This window comes from Scardinius erythrophthalmus, assembly GCF_964197995.2.
Source record: "Scardinius erythrophthalmus genome assembly, chromosome: 7".
NCBI classification, from domain to species: domain Eukaryota; kingdom Metazoa; phylum Chordata; class Actinopteri; order Cypriniformes; family Leuciscidae; genus Scardinius; species Scardinius erythrophthalmus.
The window spans coordinates 28,084,179-28,106,915 of record NC_138227.1 but is presented as its reverse complement, the minus strand read 5'-3'; the positions used below and the strand labels follow the sequence as shown (position 1 = coordinate 28,106,915).

The following is a 22,737-nucleotide window of genomic DNA, read 5'->3' as shown; positions in this document are numbered from 1 at the left end:
AAAGGTAAAGTACAGTATAAATTAAAATTATTGAGACCGATATGATGGGGGAGGAGAATTGTAACACCTGTGTATCCTCGCAAATGACTCCTCAGGAATCCTCCTCACTCCTCGCCTCCTCGTGGAGCAATTCGAGAATTAAGATGTCTTTCAAGATGGCTGAGCTCAATTGGTTTCCGGGTCATAGGATGGAGGATGGAGGAGCCAGGAGATGAGGAGGGATACTGAGAAGCAGCCACAGTTAACTATTTGACTAAAACATAAAAATAACAAGCAACTCGCATTGCTAGCGTATTCACACATTGCAATAATGCTTTTAACCAAAGCCGACAAGCTTAGCAGCGTGCAGATCATAGGGTGCCCCACATCCACATTCAGCTCTGGTGCGTGGATTATGGTCAAAACAAATTTCTTGCAGGTATTTTTATGTTTGAACCAGCTATTATGGCACACCCTAACTGCGCAAAGGATGCCAGTCTTTTTGTAGTCCATATTAAAAGTTATCTAGACAGTCAAAACTACACAGTCGACGCAAAACTATGGGTTCACAACTACGATTAGCGGAAGTGGCTTACGCCCGCTCTTGCGTGAAAAACAAGGTAGATAAAGGTACAAAAGTGCTTATTAAATTTAGGCCATAATTGGAAAAGTTCAAGAATGCTGTTCATGTTATTTAATTTCAAATAGCAGATCAAAAATGTTTTGTTGTGCTGTAGTAAAATATTATTTATTTTCAGTACAATATTTGCATAATTTTGTAATATATATGAAAAACATGTGGTGTCCAAAAACTTATACAGTTTAACACTTTAAGAAACTTTTATTCTGATGGGTACAGCCCATATTTCAGAAGTCTTTAAAATAGGAAGTGAACAGGATTACAGGCGTTACACTCAGCCAAATATAGCGGCAAGGAAGCTCTCAAATATTTAGCGCACCGGTTGACTTCTGATGAATTTAGGCACTGTTTGAGGACACGACATTAAGTAAGTGAAAATATTACATTTTATATCTATATATGGACTATTTAAATGTCTTAATAAATAAGGCAAATGTTGCACTGTGCTCCATAAACAGTGAAATTAAACAAGGTTCATGTTTCAAAAAAATGAAAACAATGTGATTCCAAAACAATTCTGATTATTAGTATTAGCACTAGCTGTAAATTATGACCAAATGTATTCCTAGGTGCTGAACTTTGATGCAGAAATGGTTTTCTGTTGCTGTTTATTGTCACTCTTTCTCTGGCTCAGAGGTTAGTAGAATGACAATGGTTATCATGTATGACAGCTGTTTTTATGTCGTAAATAATAATTTTTTTCTCCTGTTTTAGTGAATTTTACACAATTAATGACTTTAATTCTCAGTTAATTTTCTCAGATCTTAGGCCATGCAGTATTAAAAATAAAGTAAAATGAGTCATTCCTCAGACATAGGAATTACAGTCTACTTACAGACATCTATGAGAAAGAAACTATTAGGTGTACCAATATGAGTGTCTAGGGGAGGAAATTAATTTAGACTCAAACTAAGATGAAACAATCATTGGAAAAATAAATAAATAAAAATAAAATAAAGGAAACCTGTGCGAATGTTACATGATGTGCTGTCACTGATATACGATTAAAATAAACATTAGAAAATATTATATACAATATTTTAATTGGTCACTAAATTGTCATATAAAAAATGATAAAACATGAATCATTCTTCTTTCAGTGTCACCTGCTAATGCTAACGGATGGAACAATGATGTGCCTGCATCAGTGGTGGGTTTGTCTGGCTCATGTGTGGAGATTCCCTGTACGTTCAACTACCCAGCGGCAAAAGGAAAGACATACACAGGATTCACAGGAGTCTGGTACACGGAGAATTATGAGTCAAACGTATTCCATACAGATACCTCAAAAATCAGTGAGGCATTCAAAGGACGCACTAACCTCATTGGTGATCTGCACCAAAACGATTGTTCTTTGAAAATCAGCTCTCTGCGTAAGAGCGACACTGGGCCATTCATGTTCCGGATTGAGATTGAAAATTTGGACAAGTATACCTATGGGGCGAAAAAAGTTTCTATAACAGTGAAAGGTAAGAGAAATTTGTTCAATAAAATTATTGTGTTCAATCACGGTATGAATTAAGTTACACAATTTAAGTATTGTCCTGAGATTAAACAGATTAAAGAGCAAAAGAACTATAAAGAATCAACATTTTCAGTCAATAACATGTTTTATTCCAGATTTTAAAAGGGTTAGTTGTTCTAACCCCATAAGACCTTCGTTCATCTTCGGAACACAAATGAAGATATTTTTTTATTAAATCTGAAAGCTGGATCACTCCTCCATAGGCTTCTAAGGCATTATAACTTGCTGGCCCAGAAAAGTTATTAAAGACATCGTTAAAGGACAAATCCAGTGAAAAATGAACCTGGGGTTAATTAACACATGGTTACCGAGTCGATCGTTCCCCGCGATGCGTTTTCATGAAAATCGAATGTATAGAGTTTTATCTTTAAAAACAGATTAGCTCATAACAGTAGTATATGGGGCACAGAGTAAGTAAAAATAAATCGCTAGTTAATACCACTAACAAGGCTCAAAATAGCCTCACACTAACACGGTAACATAATGAGGGTCCTTACATACAAACCGAAGCATTGAGAACTTTGTAAGTGTACAGACAGTTTAATAAGAAGATACTTTATAAAGACAGTACATTACGCGTTGACATGCAGGATCCATCTTGGAAAACAGTCTCGACTAATCGAGCCACGAACGCCGTCGATAGGATAGCTGGTCGATAGGAATTACGTTTGTGAAATCTAACGTAGCACGGCGTTCGTGGCTCGATTAGTCGAGACTGTTTTCCAAGATGGATCCTGCATGTCAACGCGTAATGTACTGTCTTTATAAAGTATCTTGTTATTAAACTGTCTGTACACTTACAAAGTTCTCAATGCTTCGGTTTGTATGTAAGGACCCTCATTATGTTACCGTGTTAGTGTGAGGCTATTTTGAGCCTTGTTAGTGGTATTAACTAGCTATTTATTTTTACTTACTCTGTGCCCCATATACTACTGTTATGAGCTAAAATGTTTTTAAAGTTAAAACTCTTTACATTCGATTTTCATGAAAACGCATCGCAGGGAACGATCGACTCTGTAACCATGTGTTAATTAACCCCAGGTTCATTTTTCACTGGATTTGTCCTTTAATATAGTCCAAGTGACTCCAGTGGCTCAAGTTTATAAAGCGACGAGAATACTTTTTGTGCGCAAAAAAATAACGACTTTATTCAACTATACATTTTCGTCTGTGTGGGCCTGAATGAATTCACGTAGTGTAACAGCGCAGCGCTTCTGTGTTGTACGTCACACACATCCCACACATGACCAGTGTCGGCCAATAGTGAGCCTACGTGTGACGTACAACCCAGAAGCGCTGTGCAGTTATACTACGTGAAAAGACTCGAGGCCCAGAGAGAAGGAAATGAATAGTGGAATAAAGTCGTTATTTTTGTTTTTTTTTTGCGCACAAAAAGTATTCTCGTCGCTTTATAAACTTAAGATTGAGCCACTGTAGTCACTTGGACTATATTAACAATGTCTTTAAAACATTTTCTGGGCCAGCAAGTTATAATGCCTTAGAAGCCTATGGAGGAGTGATCCAGCTCTCAGATTTAATCAAAAATATCTTAATTTGTGTTCCGAAGATGAACGAAGGTCTTACGGGGTTGGAACAACATGAGGGTGAGTAATTACTGACAGAATTTTCATTTTTGGGTGAACTAACCCTTTAAGTCTTGTAGCGAATACGACTTTGGGTAAATTTGAATTAGCTCAAGAATATAGGGAATTTTGGAAATATTAATAATTATGACTCATGGTCATAATTCATAAGTCGCATCTACATTTATTTTATCAATTATAGAGATTAACTGGTTCTGTAACTGATCTAATCGTTATTCGTCCAGCGAATAACGGTGAGATTATCACAGTTAAGAAGGGTTATCTCTTTACAAACTCCAAGAAAGTTTGATCTCCTGGCCACGGACATCAAACCTTCTGAGTTTATTAATTAAATCTACTGAATGTAGTCTAATATCGAGCTTGTAGCTTAAAGGTCCCATGACATGCTACTTTTTGTAGGCTTTAATATAGGCCTTAGTGGTCCCTAGTACTGTATCTGAAATCTCTTTCCAAAAATTCAGTCTCGGTGCAGAATTATAGCCACTATAAGCCAGTCCCAGAATGAGCTTCCTTCAGACGGGCTGTTTCGGTGTCTGTAGCTTTAAATGTTAATGAGGAGGAGAAAGGCGGCGTAAGGTGGAGGGTGGGTGTGGCCTTGAACATCTTGCGCAACGGTAGACCATGCATGTTTACATTGGATATATTGCAATGGCACGGAGACACGCAGTCGTTCAAGCATTTCAGTTTGACCCAGAATCTGATCCGGATGGAGAAGCAACGGATGAACAAGTTGCAACTCAGCCGCTCCATCAGGACGTTTCCGAATGGTTAGTTTAAAATATTATGTCTGGATACGGTACTTTATTCGGATGGTTTAGTTATTATCATGTAGCTAACGCTAACCTACTGTTGCCTTTTCACGAGAGATCTGTAACGTCTGTAGTTTATCTTATTACAATTACATCAAGCTCTGCGATCTTGAAATGCGGATATCGCGCTCGCCGTATAACCAACAGGAAAACGCTATCCAAATAACAAAGAAGTGTACAACACTCGCGTTACAGTGTGTGTATTCACACACATACTTGATGCTATCTACCTTTACATTAGCGCAAGTAACTGCATAGCTAATGTTAAAGCCACATTCTACATGTAACAAGCTAGGTAACCATAAACAGTAAAGCAACAACTTGTATCATTAGTTGACTTACTTGTCCGAGGTGTGTAACGTTAGCTGAGCCAAAGAGAGTTGGTACTGATCCAAACTTTAGTTTCAGACGTTCAGCAAGCCCAGCTCTGTATTAACCCTTCGGTGTTCATTTGTACATCCAATTATTGAGCAATTATTATGCTTCGCTCGCTCAAAAGCCATTATATCTCTCGTGGACAAACTAAAATCGCGCGCGCGCGTTCCTACTTCCTAGCTCATTTTCTCATGGGCGGAAAATATTATCTGGGCGGGCAAAGCAAAGAAAGGGGAGGTAACATTCCTCCTTATAACGTCATAAGGAGGAGATTCAAGATCAGCGCGGTTGAGCGTCCATTTTCTCAAAGGCAGAGAAAGATAGCAAAAGCTCGATTTACACCGATTAAAATTTCTAGAAACTTGGGGACCATATACAGGCTAGGGGAACTCATATTAATGTTAAAAAAAACTCAGAAAGTGAAAATTTCATGTCATGGGACCTTTAAGATCTTTTGTTTCATTGACTTTAGAATGGTGGGTTTTCAAACACAGAGACAGTGAAAAGTATAAATGGATTTTAATAAATGTGACTAAAGATTATATGAGCTACGAATAGAAACGTACGTAAAAATGCAAACAATAAACACAAACAAACATTTAAACAATAATAACACGTGATAAGAATAAAATGAAATGAAAGAAAGAACGAGAGAAATAGAGAGAAGGGAAAAGCTAGTAATTGTTACATACAGAAACCTAAAAGTCGGACCCCAGAAAAGCAGCTTTTATCAGATAAATATACTTGCACGTCTGTTCTCTGTTTGGTTGATGCTGAAAGCGCGGACGAGGTCCTGTTTCGACTGCGTCTTCCGGTGTCGCGGGAAGCTTGAAAAGGCTCACTGAAATGTAACGTTACCGAGAAAGTTCGTCTTCATCTTCCGTGAAGGAAGAGGCAAATATAACTTAGTTGCAAAGGAACGGCTGCTACGACTCGAACATGTGTTTGTCCGAGGCCTTCCGGGATGTTCCTCGGGGAAGCGTCGCGCCGGTAGAAGAGGAGGAAGGATGAGAGCGAGGTGAGAGAGAGAGAGGTGAGAGAGCCCGCTGTGTTTTGAAGGAGCTCAAGTCACGCCCCCTTGCGTGCGTGACCCAATCGCCTGGGAGGACGTATTGTGGTCATGTCCTTTCATTTGGAAAGGTACACGCCTCTTCTAACTAATGCTGGCGGAATAAACTTCGTTCATAAACATTTATAAAACTGGTATTAATCAAATAATGCATCCTCTAATATTCTGTGCTAAATATTCAACACCATTGTGTTCTTCTGAACAAAACAATACCGCGAATGACAATTCTGTTAGTCAACAACACAAAGAAACAGGATTTCTCGTGATTACATGCATATTAAACTGATTACATATCAATAAAGCTTATAGATATCGTATTTCGGGTATAAGGATCATAAGCACAGCAAGAAATACATTTTAAACATTTTACAAAGGTAATTTTGACCACAAGTGGTCGGGCATGATAAGGAGTCTGTGTTTTGTGTGTGTGTATGCAGAGTCGTGCACACGTGGAACCGCGTGGCGAACTTTGTCCTTCCTTTTCAGTGTGAATATCTTCTTGAGTTGATGAGATTAACTCAGGGGACCTGACCGAGCATCTGCTAACACTGTTGTTTTGTTTTGAGGGGTTAATCAGTACCTTTTGTTTGTTGATTAGATTTGATTAATCAACAAAAAGGCAGACCTGATCATCTGCTTTCCGTTACAGTCCCCCCTTGATGAGTTGATAGGGCGTGTATGGGCCTAGTTGACTCATCACGGTAACAATGGTCAGATGGCAGGTGGTTGCTAGGCTGATGACTCAGCTCACATGAGGTTGAGGGGGGTCGATAGTGTGGGATCCCCCCTTTTCGGGGTTCCATAGGAAACCGCCGGACACGGCTTTGTGAGCTTGGCTGTGGATGTTCACATTTCGTTGAGGTAATGTGCTCTTTCGACGTTGCTGGGTTTAAGTCGAATGTACACTTTCGGAGTGTGAGTCCTGCTTTGGTAATCAGGACTCGGGGTTGCTCTCTCCCCATGCGATGCCGGATGCCGGATCTGGTGATGTCCGATTGTGGCTGCTTTCTAACGAACCACCACAGCATCCTGTTGGAGGAAAAAGAGAGAGAGAGAGAAAGGGAGGATAAACTTCAGAGATGGATGTCCTTGGTTGGCTAGGGCATCTTGTTGCTTCGCTGAGGTTGGTATGCCACATGCTTTGGTGTGCCATGCGTGGGTTTGGTGCTGCGGTGTTCAGCACATGATGTGTTCTCGGCACGCCTGACCCCCCTTTGTGCGCTGTGGCCTTACAAGCTGTGGCGCTGTGATGGCACAGGTGCACAATGCGTACTGAAGTCCTGTGAACGCAGCTTGTGCGTGGTGGCAGACAGTTGTCTGAGGCACTGGCTGCCAGTGAGCTCAGATGGCTTGCGAGGGTGGTGGAGGGGTAAGTGGCGGCATAGAAAAAGTCTGTTCGTCAGAGGCCCGCATGACCTTTTTAACACAGCGGAGGTAGCGTAAGCAGCTCTGAGGCGTGCAGTGTAGTTGGTAAAGTTCGTTTTGGGCTGTGTAGTCACTGCAATCGTGAGGGTGGTTGGTCTGTGTGTGGCGCAGACATTGGTCTGGTTACTCAACTGCAGTTCAGTCCAGGACCTTGAAGCAGCAGGTGTCAGTGTTCGTTTTCTGTGTCTGTGTCAGACGTGGCTGCACTGTCTTCATCTGTTGTGTAAAAATACTCTGGCTCATCAGTGTTCTGGGGAGAGTGGTTCCAGGTTCGATGTTGCAATGATCAAAGCTTGTCGCAGTTGCTTGTAATCTGCCTTGACAGGGTTTGGTTGGCGATCCAGGAATTTACGCACATCTCTATTTGCAGTTATTCGTAGCAGATACAATGCGTCCCAAGCGGTCACGTTGGCGACAGTTTGCAAGTGAAAATCAATGTCTTGTAAGTAAGCAAAAATGTCATGGTTTCCTGCAGGATCTGGGTTGAACGTAGGAATGTTGCGGGCTAGCTTGTCAAGGCTTTTGGGAGGAGAGCTGTTGCTGGGGGCCCAATCCGTCTGGAGAGGAGTCTGACCCTTTACAGCTCCGCCCCCTTCAGCTTTTGGTGTTTGGCTGACCGGGAGAAACTCTGTGATGCGTGTTTCTCCGTTCCAGACACTCTGCAATCTGTAAGCATGTTTTAGTTCTGCATGAACAGTGTCAAGTTCCTCTTGGAGCTCGTGTCCCTGCTGAGTGAGCTGATGGATTTTAGTCTCTGCTCTCTCAAGGAGAGCTTCAGCCTGTTGGAGCCTTTCGTTGAGTTCTTTTCTGGTTTTTCTCTCCAACTGTTCTCTTTGGTCTGTGTGTCGATGAAGATCGTCTAGGGCATTTTGAAGTCTTTCAACTTCCTGTTGCAGCGTCGTGTCCGTCTCGTCCTCTTCCTCGGTCAGGAAGAGTAGCTGGTCTAGACGGCTCTGTGTGTGTGCTCGGTCCTCCAGGGCCTCCGTGGCCTGGAGCTGTAGTGCGGCTACCTTCTGCTCCAGTTCGAGGGTGGTTCGTTCGCTGACCCGGGTCTTGACGACGAGTTTGAGTGCGAGGTTTCCGAAGATTCTGGACAGCTGCTCGTGGCTGTATGTCTGGGCTGGATCATGGGACTCGAACTGGCTCAGGTCTGTGTCCCGTTGCTCTTGGCTCGAGCGATGTGAGTCCTGGGGCAGCACGGTCTTTGTTATGTCTCTCAGCCATGCCTCAAGGTCGTCCCAGCGGACTGCAGGACAGGGTGAGCTCGACATCTCGGCTCACTGTTGGCGAGAGAAGCACAGCACACACAAAAAGAGACAAAATGCAAGTTTGTTTTAGGGTCAAATGAGCTATACTCATATGGGCTAGGCTGTTTATGAGAATTTTGGGGCTAACTGATGCCGACAGTTAGCGGAGCCAATTTCGTGGGTATGGATAAAGCCCACAATAGAGATTTTGACAGGCGGTAGCCTGGGGGTCGTCTAATGACGCCGGCTCTGATCGTTACTCTATTCACTTTCCTGGGGTCTCTCTTAGGTTCTGTCTGTCAGTGAAATGAGAGAAACAAATCACAACAGAAATGGAGAAAAATTAAAATAAAAACAAAGTTGAAGGTAGGGAAGATCAAAGGGAAACACAACCCAAGGAAGTGAATTGGTCTGCAATGAAATGTCACAAGCAATAACAAGGGGAGTGTTATAAAATAAAAATAAAGAGGCCTAAGCCTATAAACACTGACTGAGTCCTGCCAATAGATACACAATAAGGGATTAAGATGTTAGACTCAATGTAAATTAAGGCTTTCTGGTTTCATCAAATTGAGTACATATGTATGCAGGAGTCCGAGGCAAAGGCTTTACTAAAATAGTGATACAACAAAAGGGAAATTATGATAACTGATGGTGATTTATCAGAATAACCTACCCCCCCCCCCCTCCCCCTTGGAGAAAAGAGGGAAGAAAGAGAAAAAAAGAGAAAATTATCAATGAAAGAAAATGTGAATAACAACACAGGCTTGAGACGCAGGCAGAGGGATAGGCCCCGGCAGTGGGTTTGTGCCACTAGGGTGAGGGCCGTATGTCTTCTCAGTGGTCTTCCCTGGCTGATTAGACAATTTTGAATTAAAATTCAAACTAGTTTGAATTGGAATTCAACTAAGCATGCAAGGGGAGGTTCAAAATAATAAAAATAAGGAAGGAAAGAAAATTAGAATGATGACAGTGATGTATCAATACTAAAATTAATTAAACTGAAATTCAGAATGACTTCCTATAATCCTTACAATAACACTGAAGTTATTAGTATTGCTTATAAAAATAATCAAACGAAAAGGGTAGCAATAAAGCACTTCCATGCAGACTGGGACTGGGTGGACTATCAATAACTGAGTGAATCAAGTCTAAGCTTTAATTCGAAAAAGTTTTTTTTTTTCGAACTTCACTTAAAGTGTGACAGTCAAAAACAGGGAAAAAAAAGGAAATGTCTAACTCCAAATAATATCAGCATAAGCTAAGCTTTGAATGCAGTTAAGTATTTGAGAGAGAAAATGAATGCAGAGAGAGGGAAAGAAATTGAAAGCAGGTATTATCTGAGGACGCCACCAGAGGGCGTAATTGTGCTCGCGCAGGCTGACGTCAGTGGGAGGCGACACTCACGCAGGATGACGTCGGTGGGGCGCGCGTGATTTGAGAACTGCCACACACCTAGAGGCTGCCCTCTAGTGTCGGTGACGTGATTCAGCAATTTAGACAGCAGATTTTTTTTATCTGTGGAAATCACGAGTATTTCGCGCTCTGTTGCATGCGGAAAATTACACGAGTTTCATAACATGTGACTAACAGGAATTACACATCTATTTAATTACATATTATATTTGAAACGGTTTAAATAAAACAGGCATTAAAACTTCCGTTTTTAATTAATCGAGCTGTGAGTAAACAGGCATTAGACTTCGGTTTACTTACACATTACACATGAAACGGTTTGAATAAACAGGGATTATCTTCTGTTTATTTCAGCTGTGAACAGGAATTTTTTCTTCTGTTTACTTACAGCTATGAACAGGAATTAAACATCTGCTCATTACAGGAACAGGAATTATTGCATCTGCTCCTCTCCCATAAGCATTAATCAAAATAGCACTTTATGATAATGCGTAGGTTTACGAAATTGGATCGCGAGGCCAATTTCTGACCAGGAGCTTATCGTTAACGTATTGTATATAATAAGGCCTATTACGACTGAAAAACTGAGTCACTGCTCAGGTCAGATTTACGTCTTCGTCCTAAAAGAGATCCTTTCGTCTTCATTTAGTCGGTTTAAATCGTATTACATGAACTAACTGTAAAGAGTTTTGCTTCGTCTTTACAGAGACAAATGTAATATCATGAACTGCAGTTTTAGCACTTAACAGTGATTAAAAATGCTTAGACATTTTTGAAACTGTTAATTTGAAGAGCTGAGCTGCCTTTGTGCCTAACGTCAGCTGAGTGAGTTCGCTTTATAGCGACTTACCTCACAATTCAAAACGCGCGTGTAACGTTACAATTATTAATACCAATAATACACATTCACTGAAACTGAATTTTGCCCACCAAATAAAGTTTGAAACTGCCCGCATTCTCCACCAAAATGTAGCGAATACGACTTTGGGTAAATTTGAATTAGCTCAAGAATATAGGGAATTTTGGAAATATTAATAATTATGACTCATGGTCATAATTCATAAGTCGCATATACATTTATTTTATCAATTATAGAGATTAACTGGTTCTGTAACTGATCTAATCGTTATTCGTCCAGCGAATAACGGTGAGATTATCACAGTTAAGAAGGGTTATCTCTTTACAAACTCCAAGAAAGTTTGATCTCCTGGCCACGGACATCAAACCTTCTGAGTTTATTAATTAAATCTACTGAATGTAGTCTAATATCGAGCTTGTAGCTTAAGATCTTTTGTTTCATTGACTTTAGAATGGTGGGTTTTCAAACACAGAGACAGTGAAAAGTATAAATGGATTTTAATAAATGTGACTAAAGATTATATGAGCTACGAATAGAAACGTACGTAAAAATGCAAACAATAAACACAAACAAACATTTAAACAATAATAACATACGTGATAAGAATAAAATGAAATGAAAGAAATAAAGAGAGAAATAGAGAGAAGGGAAAAGCTAGTAATTGTTACATACAGAAACCTAAAAGTCGGACCCCAGAAAAGCAGCTTTTATCAGATAAATATACTTGCACGTCTGTTCTCTGTTTGGTTGATGCTGAAAGCGCGGACGAGGTCCTGTTTCGACTGCGTCTTCCGGTGTCGCGGGAAGCTTGAAAAGGCTCACTGAAATGTAACGTTACCGAGAAAGTTCGTCTTCATCTTCCGTGAAGGAAGAGGCAAATATAACTTAGTTGCAAAGGAACGGCTGCTACGACTCGAACATGTGTTTGTCCGAGGCCTTCCGGGATGTTCCTCGGGGAAGCGTCGCGCCGGTAGAAGAGGAGGAAGGATGAGAGCGAGGTGAGAGAGAGAGAGGTGAGAGAGCCCGCTGTGTTTTGAAGGAGCTCAAGTCACGCCCCCTTGCGTGCGTGACCCAATCGCCTGGGAGGACGTATTGTGGTCATGTCCTTTCATTTGGAAAGGTACACGCCTCTTCTAACTAATGCTGGCGGAATAAACTTCGTTCATAAACATTTATAAAACTGGTATTAATCAAATAATGCATCCTCTAATATTCTGTGCTAAATATTCAACACCATTGTGTTCTTCTGAACAAAACAATACCGCGAATGACAATTCTGTTAGTCAACAACACAAAGAAACAGGATTTCTCGTGATTACATGCATATTAAACTGATTACATATCAATAAAGCTTATAGATATCGTATTTCGGGTATAAGGATCATAAGCACAGCAAGAAATACATTTTAAACATTTTACAAAGGTAATTTTGACCACAAGTGGTCGGGCATGATAAGGAGTCTGTGTTTTGTGTGTGTGTATGCAGAGTCGTGCACACGTGGAACCGCGTGGCGAACTTTGTCCTTCCTTTTCAGTGTGAATATCTTCTTGAGTTGATGAGATTAACTCAGGGGACCTGACCGAGCATCTGCTTACACTGTTGTTTTGTTTTGAGGGGTTAATCAGTACCTTTTGTTTGTTGATTAGATTTGATTAATCAACAAAAAGGCAGACCTGATCATCTGCTTTCCGTTACAGTCTTTAAATATTAAGTGTTTGATAATGTGATGTGATTAACATCTAAATGATTGTTTAAAACATATTCAGAAACAGAAAATAGCACAGCCTGTTTTGTTTACTTGTTTACCGGTGTAATGGCTGCATTACTGCGGTTCCGTTGTCACACTGTGGTTATCTCAGGAACAGACTGAAGACTCTTATTAAAGATACAAACTCAAACTTTACAAATAGCCTACTCTAGAACAAGCTGACATGCAGGGTAAACACACATTAATGCAACAGAGGCCAGACCAAGACTGAAAGCAAGGGTGCATCTTAAATAACAAACAGAAACGAGATAATTAATCAGACACAGCTGGGACAAATTAACTCATAATGGCAGTAACTCTAGAGACAAAGGAGTGGAGGGAAACAGAACAAATAAACAGGTCAAAAATACAAACAGAAAGTCCACACACATACTGAAACGTGACATTCGTAAGCGCTATCTGCTGTCAGAGAGTCAATGTGCGTTTTTTATGCAGCCGTGTCCTTCACTTGTCATGCATCTGTGTTGTTTGCATTGTTTAGCCTGCACCAGAGTGTGCATGCCTCTGACGTAGCATACGTGCAGTTTTTGTATATTTTGATGGAAAATTATTTTAAAAATCCATTCTAAAGATCTAAATAATTCATAACTTTCCGCTGTATTTTAAAGTGCCTACGACATCAATTTCGTGCATGCTCATTATTGTGATATATCGTATTACAGTAATGGCACATGTCCTTCTGTGTGTCTTTACCAGAGTCACCAGAACAACCTACCGTCTCTGTGAAAGATGAAGTGACATCAGGGAATCCGGTGACTGCTACCTGCACTGTGTTACATTCCTGTCCATCAGACCTTCCTCATATCACCTGGAGCCATGATGGCAATCGCTCGAGTCCATCACAGCCGCAAAGTCACGGTCAATGGAAGGTTACATCTTACAACCTTACCTTCACTCCTTCTAGAGAAGATCACAATAAAAAGCTCAGCTGTTCTGCAGAGTTTAAAGGGAAGACAGTGACAGGCTACAAATTGCTCAAAGTTAAATGTAAGTCTGCTTTAAGTGAGTTTAGGAAAAATAAATGATCAGATGCTAATAGAAATGTGTGTTTGTTTTTGTTTGCTGTTAATAGTAGTGCTGTCAGATCGATTTATCACATCTAACATATGATGTTTTATTAACAAAGTTCAGGAGGAACACGTTCAAATTGCCTGTCCAGTCAGTACAAAAGGAGGTCCATATATATACACTCACCTAAAGGATTATTAGGAACACCATACTAATACTGTGTTTGACCCCCTTTCGCCTTCAGAACTGCCTTAATTCTACGTGGCATTGATTCAACAAGGTCCTGAAAGCATTCTTTAAAAATGTTGTTGGCCCATATTGATAGGATAGCATCTTGCAGTTGATGGAGATTTGTGGGATGCACTTCCAGGGCACGAAGCTCCCGTTCCACCACATCCCAAAGATGCTCTATTGGGTTGAGATCTGGTGACTGTGGGGGCCATTTTAGTACAGTGAACTCATTGTCATGTTCAAGAAACCAAATAAAATGATTCAAGCTTTGTGGCATGGTGCATTATCCAGCTGGAAGTAGCCATCAGAGGATGGGTACATGGTGGTCATAAAGGGATGGACATGGTCAGAAACAATGCTCAGGTAGGCCGTGGCATTTAAACGATGCCCAATTGGCACTAAGGGGCCTAAAGTGTGCCAAGAAAACATCCCCCACACCATTACACCACCACCACCAGCCTGCACAGTGGTAACAAGGCATGATGGATCCATGTTCTCATTCTGTTTACGCCAAATTCTGACTCTACCATCTGAATGTCTCAACAGAAATCGAGACTCATCAGACCAGGCAACATTTTTCCAGTCTTCAACTGTCCAATTTTGTTGAGCTCGTGCAAATTGTAGCCTCTTTTTCCTATTTTTAGTGGAGATGAGTGGTACCCGGTGGGGTCTTCTGCTGTTGTAGCCCATCCGCCTCAAGGTTCTGCGTGTTGTGGCTTCACAAATGCTTTGCTGCATACCTCGGTTGTAACGAGTGGTTATTTCAGTCAAAGTTGCTCTTCTATCAGCTTAAATCAGTCGGCCCATTCTCCTCTGACCTCTAGCATCAACAAGGCATTTTCGCCCACAGGACTGCCGCATACTGGATGTTTTTCCCTTTTCACACCATTCTTTGTAAACCCTAGAAATGGTTGTGCGTGAAAATACCAGTAACTGAGCAGATTGTGAAATACTCAGACCGGCCCGTCTGGCACCAACAACCATGCCATGCTCAAAATTGCTTAAATCACCTTTCTTTCCCATTCTGACATTCAGTTTGGAGTTCAGGAGATTGTCTTGACCAGGACCACACCCCTAAATGCATTGAAGCAACTGCCATGTGATTGGTTGATTAGATAGTTGCATTAATGAGAAATTGTACAGGTGTTCCTAATAATCCTTTAGGTGAGTGTATATATATATATATATATATATATATATATATATATATATATATATATATATATATATATATACCATGGTCTGGGTGAATACTCGATTCTGATTGGCTGCAGGGTGTCCATTAAAAAGTGATAATGGACACCTAGGAAAGGCGTCCCGTCAATTTGCCTGATGACAGCTCTAAATGATTGCGCTGGCTCAAACTCACTGATCAACTGCTGCGGTCGGGTCACTGTGGCCACGTTGCTTGGCAACGCCTTTATACGGGAGATATTAAATAGTGCGCTCAAATTAATAAATAAAAACCCTCACGATTTTTACTCTAAAACACATTAAAGTATTATTAATTGATTAAATATTTCTTTCTTCCGTAAGTGACCATGGTAAAAGCGGATTAATGGACACCTCGTCGGGTATTAACCCTTACACATATATATATATATATATATATATATATATATATATATATATATATATATATACATACATAGCTGACTCACCTATATGTTCCTCAACAGTTTTTCACATCTCTACAACACCCAGATTCCACACTCTTTCCTGGTTACTATCCTAACAGTATCCTATATGGGGGAAGTACACTGGGTTCAGAGCCCTCCCCTCATACAGCACACCAAATAAGCATACTTTTTACTCTTTCTGATTATTTGTAAGAGTGAACTTGTGAAATACACATACGTATACATAGGCCTACATACACACAGTGTTACAATGTAAAAAAGTTACAATGACAAATTATATTTGTATGCATTTTATCTAATTAGTCTGCTTTTAAAAAGTTCTCTTTAATATACCTTACATTTTCAGAATTTTATCTTACTTTTTTGGCCATATAAACATAAGCAAATTGTAAAATGCACCAAATTGCATATTTTTGGTCAGTTTGTGCCTCTGAATAAAATTAAAAGAAATTAAGGAACAGACAGTTGTTGACATAACATTTGTTCAACATTTATCTCAATCAGATCCTCCATATGATGTAAACGTGGTGACTAAACCCTCAGTGAAGGAGAATGACTCTGCAGAACTGACGTGCTCCAGTAACAGCAACCCTCCTGCTAACAGCTACCAGTGGTTCAGCTTAAATGGGACGTTGCTAGGAAATCGACCCACTTATAAACTGGAGAAAGTGTCTCGTCATACTGAGGCTATTTCCTGTACAGCCATTAACACAGAGGGAAGAAACAGTTCTAGTCCAAGGAAACTTAATATATTGTGTAAGTAAGGTTCAACAATCAATGTTTAAATTGGTATTGTTAGTGAAAGAAGTTTGCTGGTTTTGATTTACGATATCTATCATCTATCTAATTTAGATCCTCCTGAAATTAAAAACGAATCGACTTGGGGATAAAAGGGGATAAAAGTGTCCAAATAAATGGGGAATCTGGTGTCCTCGCTGTGCTGAGGCACGTGAAGGAAAGGGAGTGTTTAGACAGGATGGTCCAGGTAAAAGGTCCTAGCAGCCGCACACTTCTTTAGCGGCTCATCCAACGCTATCTCACGACCAATTCGTACGAATTCGTACGAATGATAAAAAGTTGGCTAATTCGTACTAATTCGTACGACCTCACTCGTACGAATTTGTACGATTTGTCTAAACCCACGTGATGGGTAGGTTTAGGGGCGGGGTCATGGGTAGGTCATTCGTATGAATTCATACGAATTGGCCAATTCGTAAAATATGTACGATTTTGCAAAAATCTAATTCGTACGAGTCAGGTCGTATGAATTTGTACGAATAAGCCACCTCGTAGAATTTGTACGTTTTCCCGTGAGATCGGGCTGGCTCATCTAACCTGGGCCACGGAGCTGAGGTCAAAAGCATGCCCGGCCATTCTCAGCCCGACGGCGGCGACGCGTGCATCCTTGCATAGGCAAACAGGTCCAGTGGCTCTACGTCATTGTGGAATGATTAGATTAGATTTTTTTCACCTGCCTGCTCCCCTCCTGGGCCTGCAAGGACATCAGCGTGCATGCACAAAGAAAAGAGGCCGGTCTCTCGAGGAGGCATTTAACAGCGGCGGTGATGAGGCTTCATTATCTGCAGGTCGCCTCACCTCCAGTTCTTGTTGTTTCAGCGCCCCTCCCCTCTCTCACACCCACTCCAGTCGGAAACCTGGCAAAAAGTGGCGATTAGGGAGAGGCAGCCGTTTAGTCACAACACAGTTATAGTTTATTGTATTGTTATAATTTCTTATAATTTATAATTTGTCATTTTTTATAATTCCTCCAAAAGCCCAAGTGTACATACAGGCCTATATGGTGTGTAAAACAAATTCATAAGGAAAAAAACTGCAAATAATAAAAAAAAATAGCTCCATTGCGGATTCCAAGTGATCAAGGTCTTAGGATGTTCCATTTAAACATATTGCAATAAGGGTTCCGCCAGTAGTGGGCACTGGGAGTTATTCCAGAAAGCAAGGTTATCTTACCGTCAAACATACCCTTAACTCTTGGTTGGTAAACCCAAACCTTACTCGAGGTATGGTTCCAAAAACGTGTCCGAAAGTAAGTTCAGTCAACACAGAGTTTGTCAACGATTAACACACAAGAAATTCTTAAAAGAACGATCAATCGACGAGTCACAGACGCTAAGAAAAAGCATGCCATACTACCTCTTTCTTCTTCTTGTCAATTTCCAATTGCCAATTTCTTCATGTCAATTTACATAGGCCTACTTTGTGAATATCTCCACCTATTTGGTGGTTGTGCAATAATTTTTTTAATCTTTTAGTTTAATAATCTTTAATCACTGTGAATAAGAACTATATTATTTGTTTGATGCTAATTATAAAATATTTACTTTATATTAAATTAGACTATTAAATTATTAATATTAAATTAGACTAAATAACATTTTGTGCTTGCAAAGATAACATGGCTGTAAAAGTTTAGTCATTTTGCTTCTGCATTGTTTGAAATGTAAGATATATCATAAATGTTTTTTTTTTCAAATAAATTATAGCATAGAAAATGTCCTGTTGCAAAATGAAACATCTGAACGCAGATGAACGATGTGTGAGATGATATATATAATGGTGTGGTGTAAATAGCCCCTAAAAGTCAATGAAAACTGACAGTAACTGAACACAACTGGCATATCGTGAAATGATGGAGCTTAATTTGCACTGAATCTAGTCCTTTAAGGTGTGTTCATTGACAGTCCCTACACGATTACACTTACATTTACATTATCCAACTGTATCAGAAGGTGGCATAAACTTCTATGTACATACCAACTTTGCTTTGAAAAAAGCGTTTTAAATAAAATGAATGTTTGATAAAGACAGGCCTTTGTTGACAAAAAAAGACATTTTACCAACATTTTATTTAAATCAGATCCTCCATATGAAGTAACCGTGGTGACTAAACCCTCAGTGAAGGAGAATGACTCTGCAGAACTGACGTGCTCCAGTAACAGCAACCCTCCTGCTAACAGTTACCAGTGGTTCAGCTTAAATGGGACGTTGCTAGGAAATCGACCCACTTATAAACTGGAGAAAGTGTCTCGTCATACTGAGACTATTTCCTGTACAGCCATTAACACAGTGGGAAGAAACAGTTCTAGTCCAAGGAAACTTAATATATTGTGTAAGTATGTGTGAAGGTTCAACAATCAATGTTTAAATTGGTATTGTTAGTGAAAGAAGATTGCTGGTTTTGATTTAAGATATATCTATCATCTATCTAATTTAGATCCTCCTGAAATTAAAAACGAATCGACTTGCCAGGGAGCGATGTTGACAGTCTGTGTCTGTATTGTGGACTCCAACCCTCCCAGCGAAGTCAAGTGGTTTGGTCCAGATTTCTCGAAAACCTTCCCCAGCTCCAGCATCAAACAAAACGAGTCTCTGACCACATTCACAGTACAAAGTTGGCAGGGTTTACCCGAGACTGTCCAGTGCTTTGCCAATAACAGTTTGGGAGGCTCTTATATCACTTTGGAAGCTCCTCAAAATGGTGAGAATTTACATCCAGTCTTTTTAAAGAACTCTATCATTGTTTTAATGCAGAGGGGAAAAATCATTCAAATATTTGTTTGTTTCTTTTCACAGGCATAATAATATACATTGCTGTTGCATCAGCTATTTTAGTTGTTTTAGTTGGCGTTTTGGTGTATGTTGTGAGAAGGCACCGGTAAGGGTCTTTTTTATCTCTCATTTGTTCTCTGGCAACTTTAAAATACCTTAAAATAACTTTAATTTTTTTTATATATATATTTAAAAAACATTCTTGCAGTGGGAACAGAGCTACACAACAGCCTGCAATGAAGAATGAACAGAATGAAATGAAGACAAGTCCAAAGAGGTCCGATTTTAAAAAGTAAGTCTCTCTCTCTCTCTCTCTCTCTCTCTCTCTCTCTCTCTCTCTCTCTCTCTCTCTCTCTCTCTCTCTCTCTCTCTCTCTCTCACCTTTGGAATCATTCTATATAGTTTGTTCCCTATACCCATTTCAGAACTTAAACCAATGATTTTTTTTATCTAACATTTTATGCAAAGCATTAAAGAAGAGAAAGGCTATGATGAAGATATTTACACAAACTGCCCGGGCGGTCATGACAACTGGGGGGTAAGTACGAATTTACATCAGTAAGAAAACACTGTTTTACAACTAAGAAGTCTGTTTGACTGCAACAATTCATTAGACATTTATAAGAGTGTTGATTTTGTTGTGATCTGAATGTGTTTGTGTGAAAATCTACTCGACTAAACTCTTTGCACATCAGCTAACTGTTAGAACTGACAACAACACATTTAAGAATCCTGCAAGCAGACACTAATATGCAAAAGCTATGACTTTAAAACAACACTGCATGGGCCTTTACATTTATAATTAAAAGGTAATATTTAGTGAACCTAATCTTTTTTGTTTAAATGTCTGTAACATATTTTGCTTCTTTTTAATTAGGATTATGTGGGACCATTGTCATCTGAAAGCTCCTTGAAAGATGAATCCATCTATGCAAACGTTTGATGAAAAACACATGCTTCCCTACCAGAAATGACAGAGACTGAGAAAGACCAAAAAAGGCTAACAAATATGTTGACTTATAATGTGCTAAAAAGGCCTTGCAACTAAAAAAAAAAAAAAAATGTCTATGTGTTAATATCATATTTAAAAGCTTTTAATATATAAAGAATGAACTGTAGGCTATAAGCCAAAATATGTTTATATGCATAATAGTATCAATTAAGTTTAGATGCCATCAAACTGAAACAAATACAAGAATTCCAGTAGTACAATATTTGAAATGCCTGTAAACTGAAATAATACAGTAAGACGTTAATACTGCTTTGATATATTCATATTCCGTAGTATTGGATGGCTTGGATGTTAAACCAATTCCGCATACTGTGCAATCTGCAATAAGCTGACTATGTTAGAGATTTGCTTTTATGTTCAATTCTATGCATTGTGATGCTTTCATTCATTTTCTTTTCCAAGTAAAATTTTCAAGTGTAGATGCTGGACACTTGTGTGCTTGTGAAATTGGTTTAACAGCAGTTGGCACACATCACGTTCCTCAATTCTACACCACCTGGCACGGACTATGTAGTTCCCAATGAATATTTCTGTTTTCAAAAAAAAAAAAAGATTTCATTTCCTTTTCTTTTCTTTTTTATAACAAAACAAAACTGAACACTTATTAAAACTTTTCTCATGAAATGAAAGTGAAAGACTAAAAGTTAAAAAGGGAATTTGAGAGGCTGTGGGGAGAGGCAGGAAAAGTGTAGTTTGTTTCATATTGAAAGGGTGTTTGATGTGAATATTTAGTTCTGGTGACTTTGTTCATACATTCATTGTTTAGCTCGTAGAACACATTTAAATACAACATGACCCCCTGTAGTGGGACATCTAGTCACCTTCCAATAAAATTGATATATTTCACATATTTGGAGGGGACTTGCGTGTTTAAAAAGTTGTTGTTAAGCATCAGCTTATGTATTCTCTGTTTCTGTGTCTACAGACTTTCATTTTTATTTTACCTGTGTTCAGTACTGGGGCCTGTTTCAGAAAGGAGGTTAAGTGAAAACTCTGAGTATGTTAACCCTGAAATGAGGGAAACTCTGAGTTTTCTGTTTCAGAATGGGAGGTATGTTAAACCTGAGAAAGCAGAGTAAGTCAAGCCCGTTTCTGAAAGAGAGGTAACTTATACTCAGAGTCAGTTACCATGGTAACTTACTCTGTGAACCTAACCTTGTCGGGAGCAGGTTTTCTTCGGTAAACCCAGAGTTTCTTTCGGTCTCCTCCCATTTTTTAAAGAGGAAGCAGTGTTTAAACACCTCATTCTTTCTTTCTGTACCTTTTTATTAATAAAATTAATATTTTATTAATAAATAAAAGATTCCTATTTTTACTGTTTATTTATTTATTTATTTATTTATTTTTAATAAAATGAAGTCTATATAACTCCTTAACTGACAACTGAAAATACAGTAGTAGATTAGAGTTACAGGATTAGAGTTAGATTAGATTAGAGTTCATTACATGTAATCCGATCTTAAATTTGATGGATCAAACCTGCCCTTTGGGTTTTTCAGAACTTTGAACTCAGTTTGGGATCTATTTGATCCAAAAAAAAAAAAAACAGGATTATCCTGATCCCATCAGAAGGGTGGATTCAGTTGTGATTTTTCGAACCAAATAAAACTAGAGAGTTTTTTTTTTGTGAATGATCACAAAATCAATGTTTACTGATGATATATACATTTCTTCATATTTGAAGCATATATGAAGCATGTCACATCTAATGAGATATGGTAAAACAACAAAATCTGCAATTTAACATTATAACAAAATAAGTAAAGTAAATTTTTTCTGTTTATTACAGTGTTTCTGTTTCTTAAAATTAAAATAAACTATGGTTATTTGTGCCCACCGGTATTTTGCCAGCTGTTGTTCTTTGCTAAGCCAGTAGGCTACACTGTTGGTTCCATTTAAGGCACTAGTAAACAGGATTTGGTGATCCTGGGGGGTATTCCAGAAAGCAGGTTATGTGACATACCCGGGTAAGTTTAAGGGTAAGTTAGTGGATAACGTACTTGGTTACTTACGTAACCTCGGTTCCCTTAGAGATAAGGGAACGAGTACTGCGTTGAAAACGCTGTGGGAAAACTCCTTTTCTCGAGAATATTGAAGCCTTTATTTTAAAACGCATTGCTGCAGCACATGCGAGAGGTAGAAGCTCGCGTGAGCGTGCTGATTGGCTTGTGCAAAGCAACTGCACGAACCAATGGCGGATCAGCAGAGGAGCGCGGACCAATCGGGGCGCTTGGCACTCTGCCAGAGTCAAGCGCGCGAAACCGCACGTGACTGAAGAGTATAAATACACAGAGAATCCGCCATTTGACAGGTTTAAATCGACTGAAGCGAAAAGACACCTGCCATAAGAGACAATAGCACGGCAAGGCAACGCAGTACTCGTTCCCTTATCTCTAAGGGAACCGAGGTTACGTAAGTAACCAAGTACGTTCCCTTACGAGAACGTTCTCTCGTACTGCGTAGAAAACGCTTTGGGAACACTATTTAAAACGCCGTGCTTGTCGTCTTTGGCCAATCTGACTCACCGAGAGCTCCAGGAAGTACAGAATAGCCTAGGAT

The 22,737-nt window shown here is 39.5% G+C and overlaps 1 protein-coding gene across 3 annotated transcripts; it reads left to right on the top strand.

Annotated features, from left to right (window-relative positions):
* The first annotated feature begins 874 nt into the window (after positions 1–874).
* Positions 875–21,027, top strand: LOC308693261 (myelin-associated glycoprotein-like). 3 transcript variants are annotated; one of them, XM_081370055.1, is made up of 11 exons: positions 875–986; positions 1,189–1,255; positions 1,720–2,088; positions 13,414–13,704; positions 16,101–16,352; positions 18,475–18,726; positions 18,832–19,095; positions 19,191–19,272; positions 19,375–19,458; positions 19,635–19,704; positions 20,044–21,027. In XM_081370055.1, the coding sequence occupies exons 2-11, from the start codon at positions 1,210–1,212 to the stop codon at positions 20,107–20,109; spliced, it is 1,776 nt and encodes a 591-aa protein (XP_081226181.1). In that variant the 5' UTR covers positions 875–986; positions 1,189–1,209; the 3' UTR covers positions 20,110–21,027. The 3 variants fall into 3 exon arrangements, with proteins under 3 accessions (XP_081226181.1, XP_081226183.1, XP_081226182.1); XM_081370057.1 differs by lacking the exon at positions 13,414–13,704 and having other exon boundaries at positions 887–986; positions 20,044–21,026; XM_081370056.1 differs by lacking the exon at positions 1,189–1,255 and having other exon boundaries at positions 890–986.
* The last annotated feature ends 1,710 nt before the right edge of the window (positions 21,028–22,737 follow it).

Bases quoted from the DNA above. Each gene is read 5' to 3' on its own strand.
- LOC308693261 (XM_081370055.1), top strand. From the start codon at position 1,210: ATGGTTTTCTGTTGCTGTTTATTGTCACTCTTTCTCTGGCTCAGAG. The intron at 1,256-1,719 runs GTTAGTAGAATG...TTCTTCTTTCAG, and splicing joins ACTCTTTCTCTGGCTCAGAG to TGTCACCTGCTAATGCTAAC. The intron at 2,089-13,413 runs GTAAGAGAAATT...TGTCTTTACCAG, and splicing joins AGTTTCTATAACAGTGAAAG to AGTCACCAGAACAACCTACC.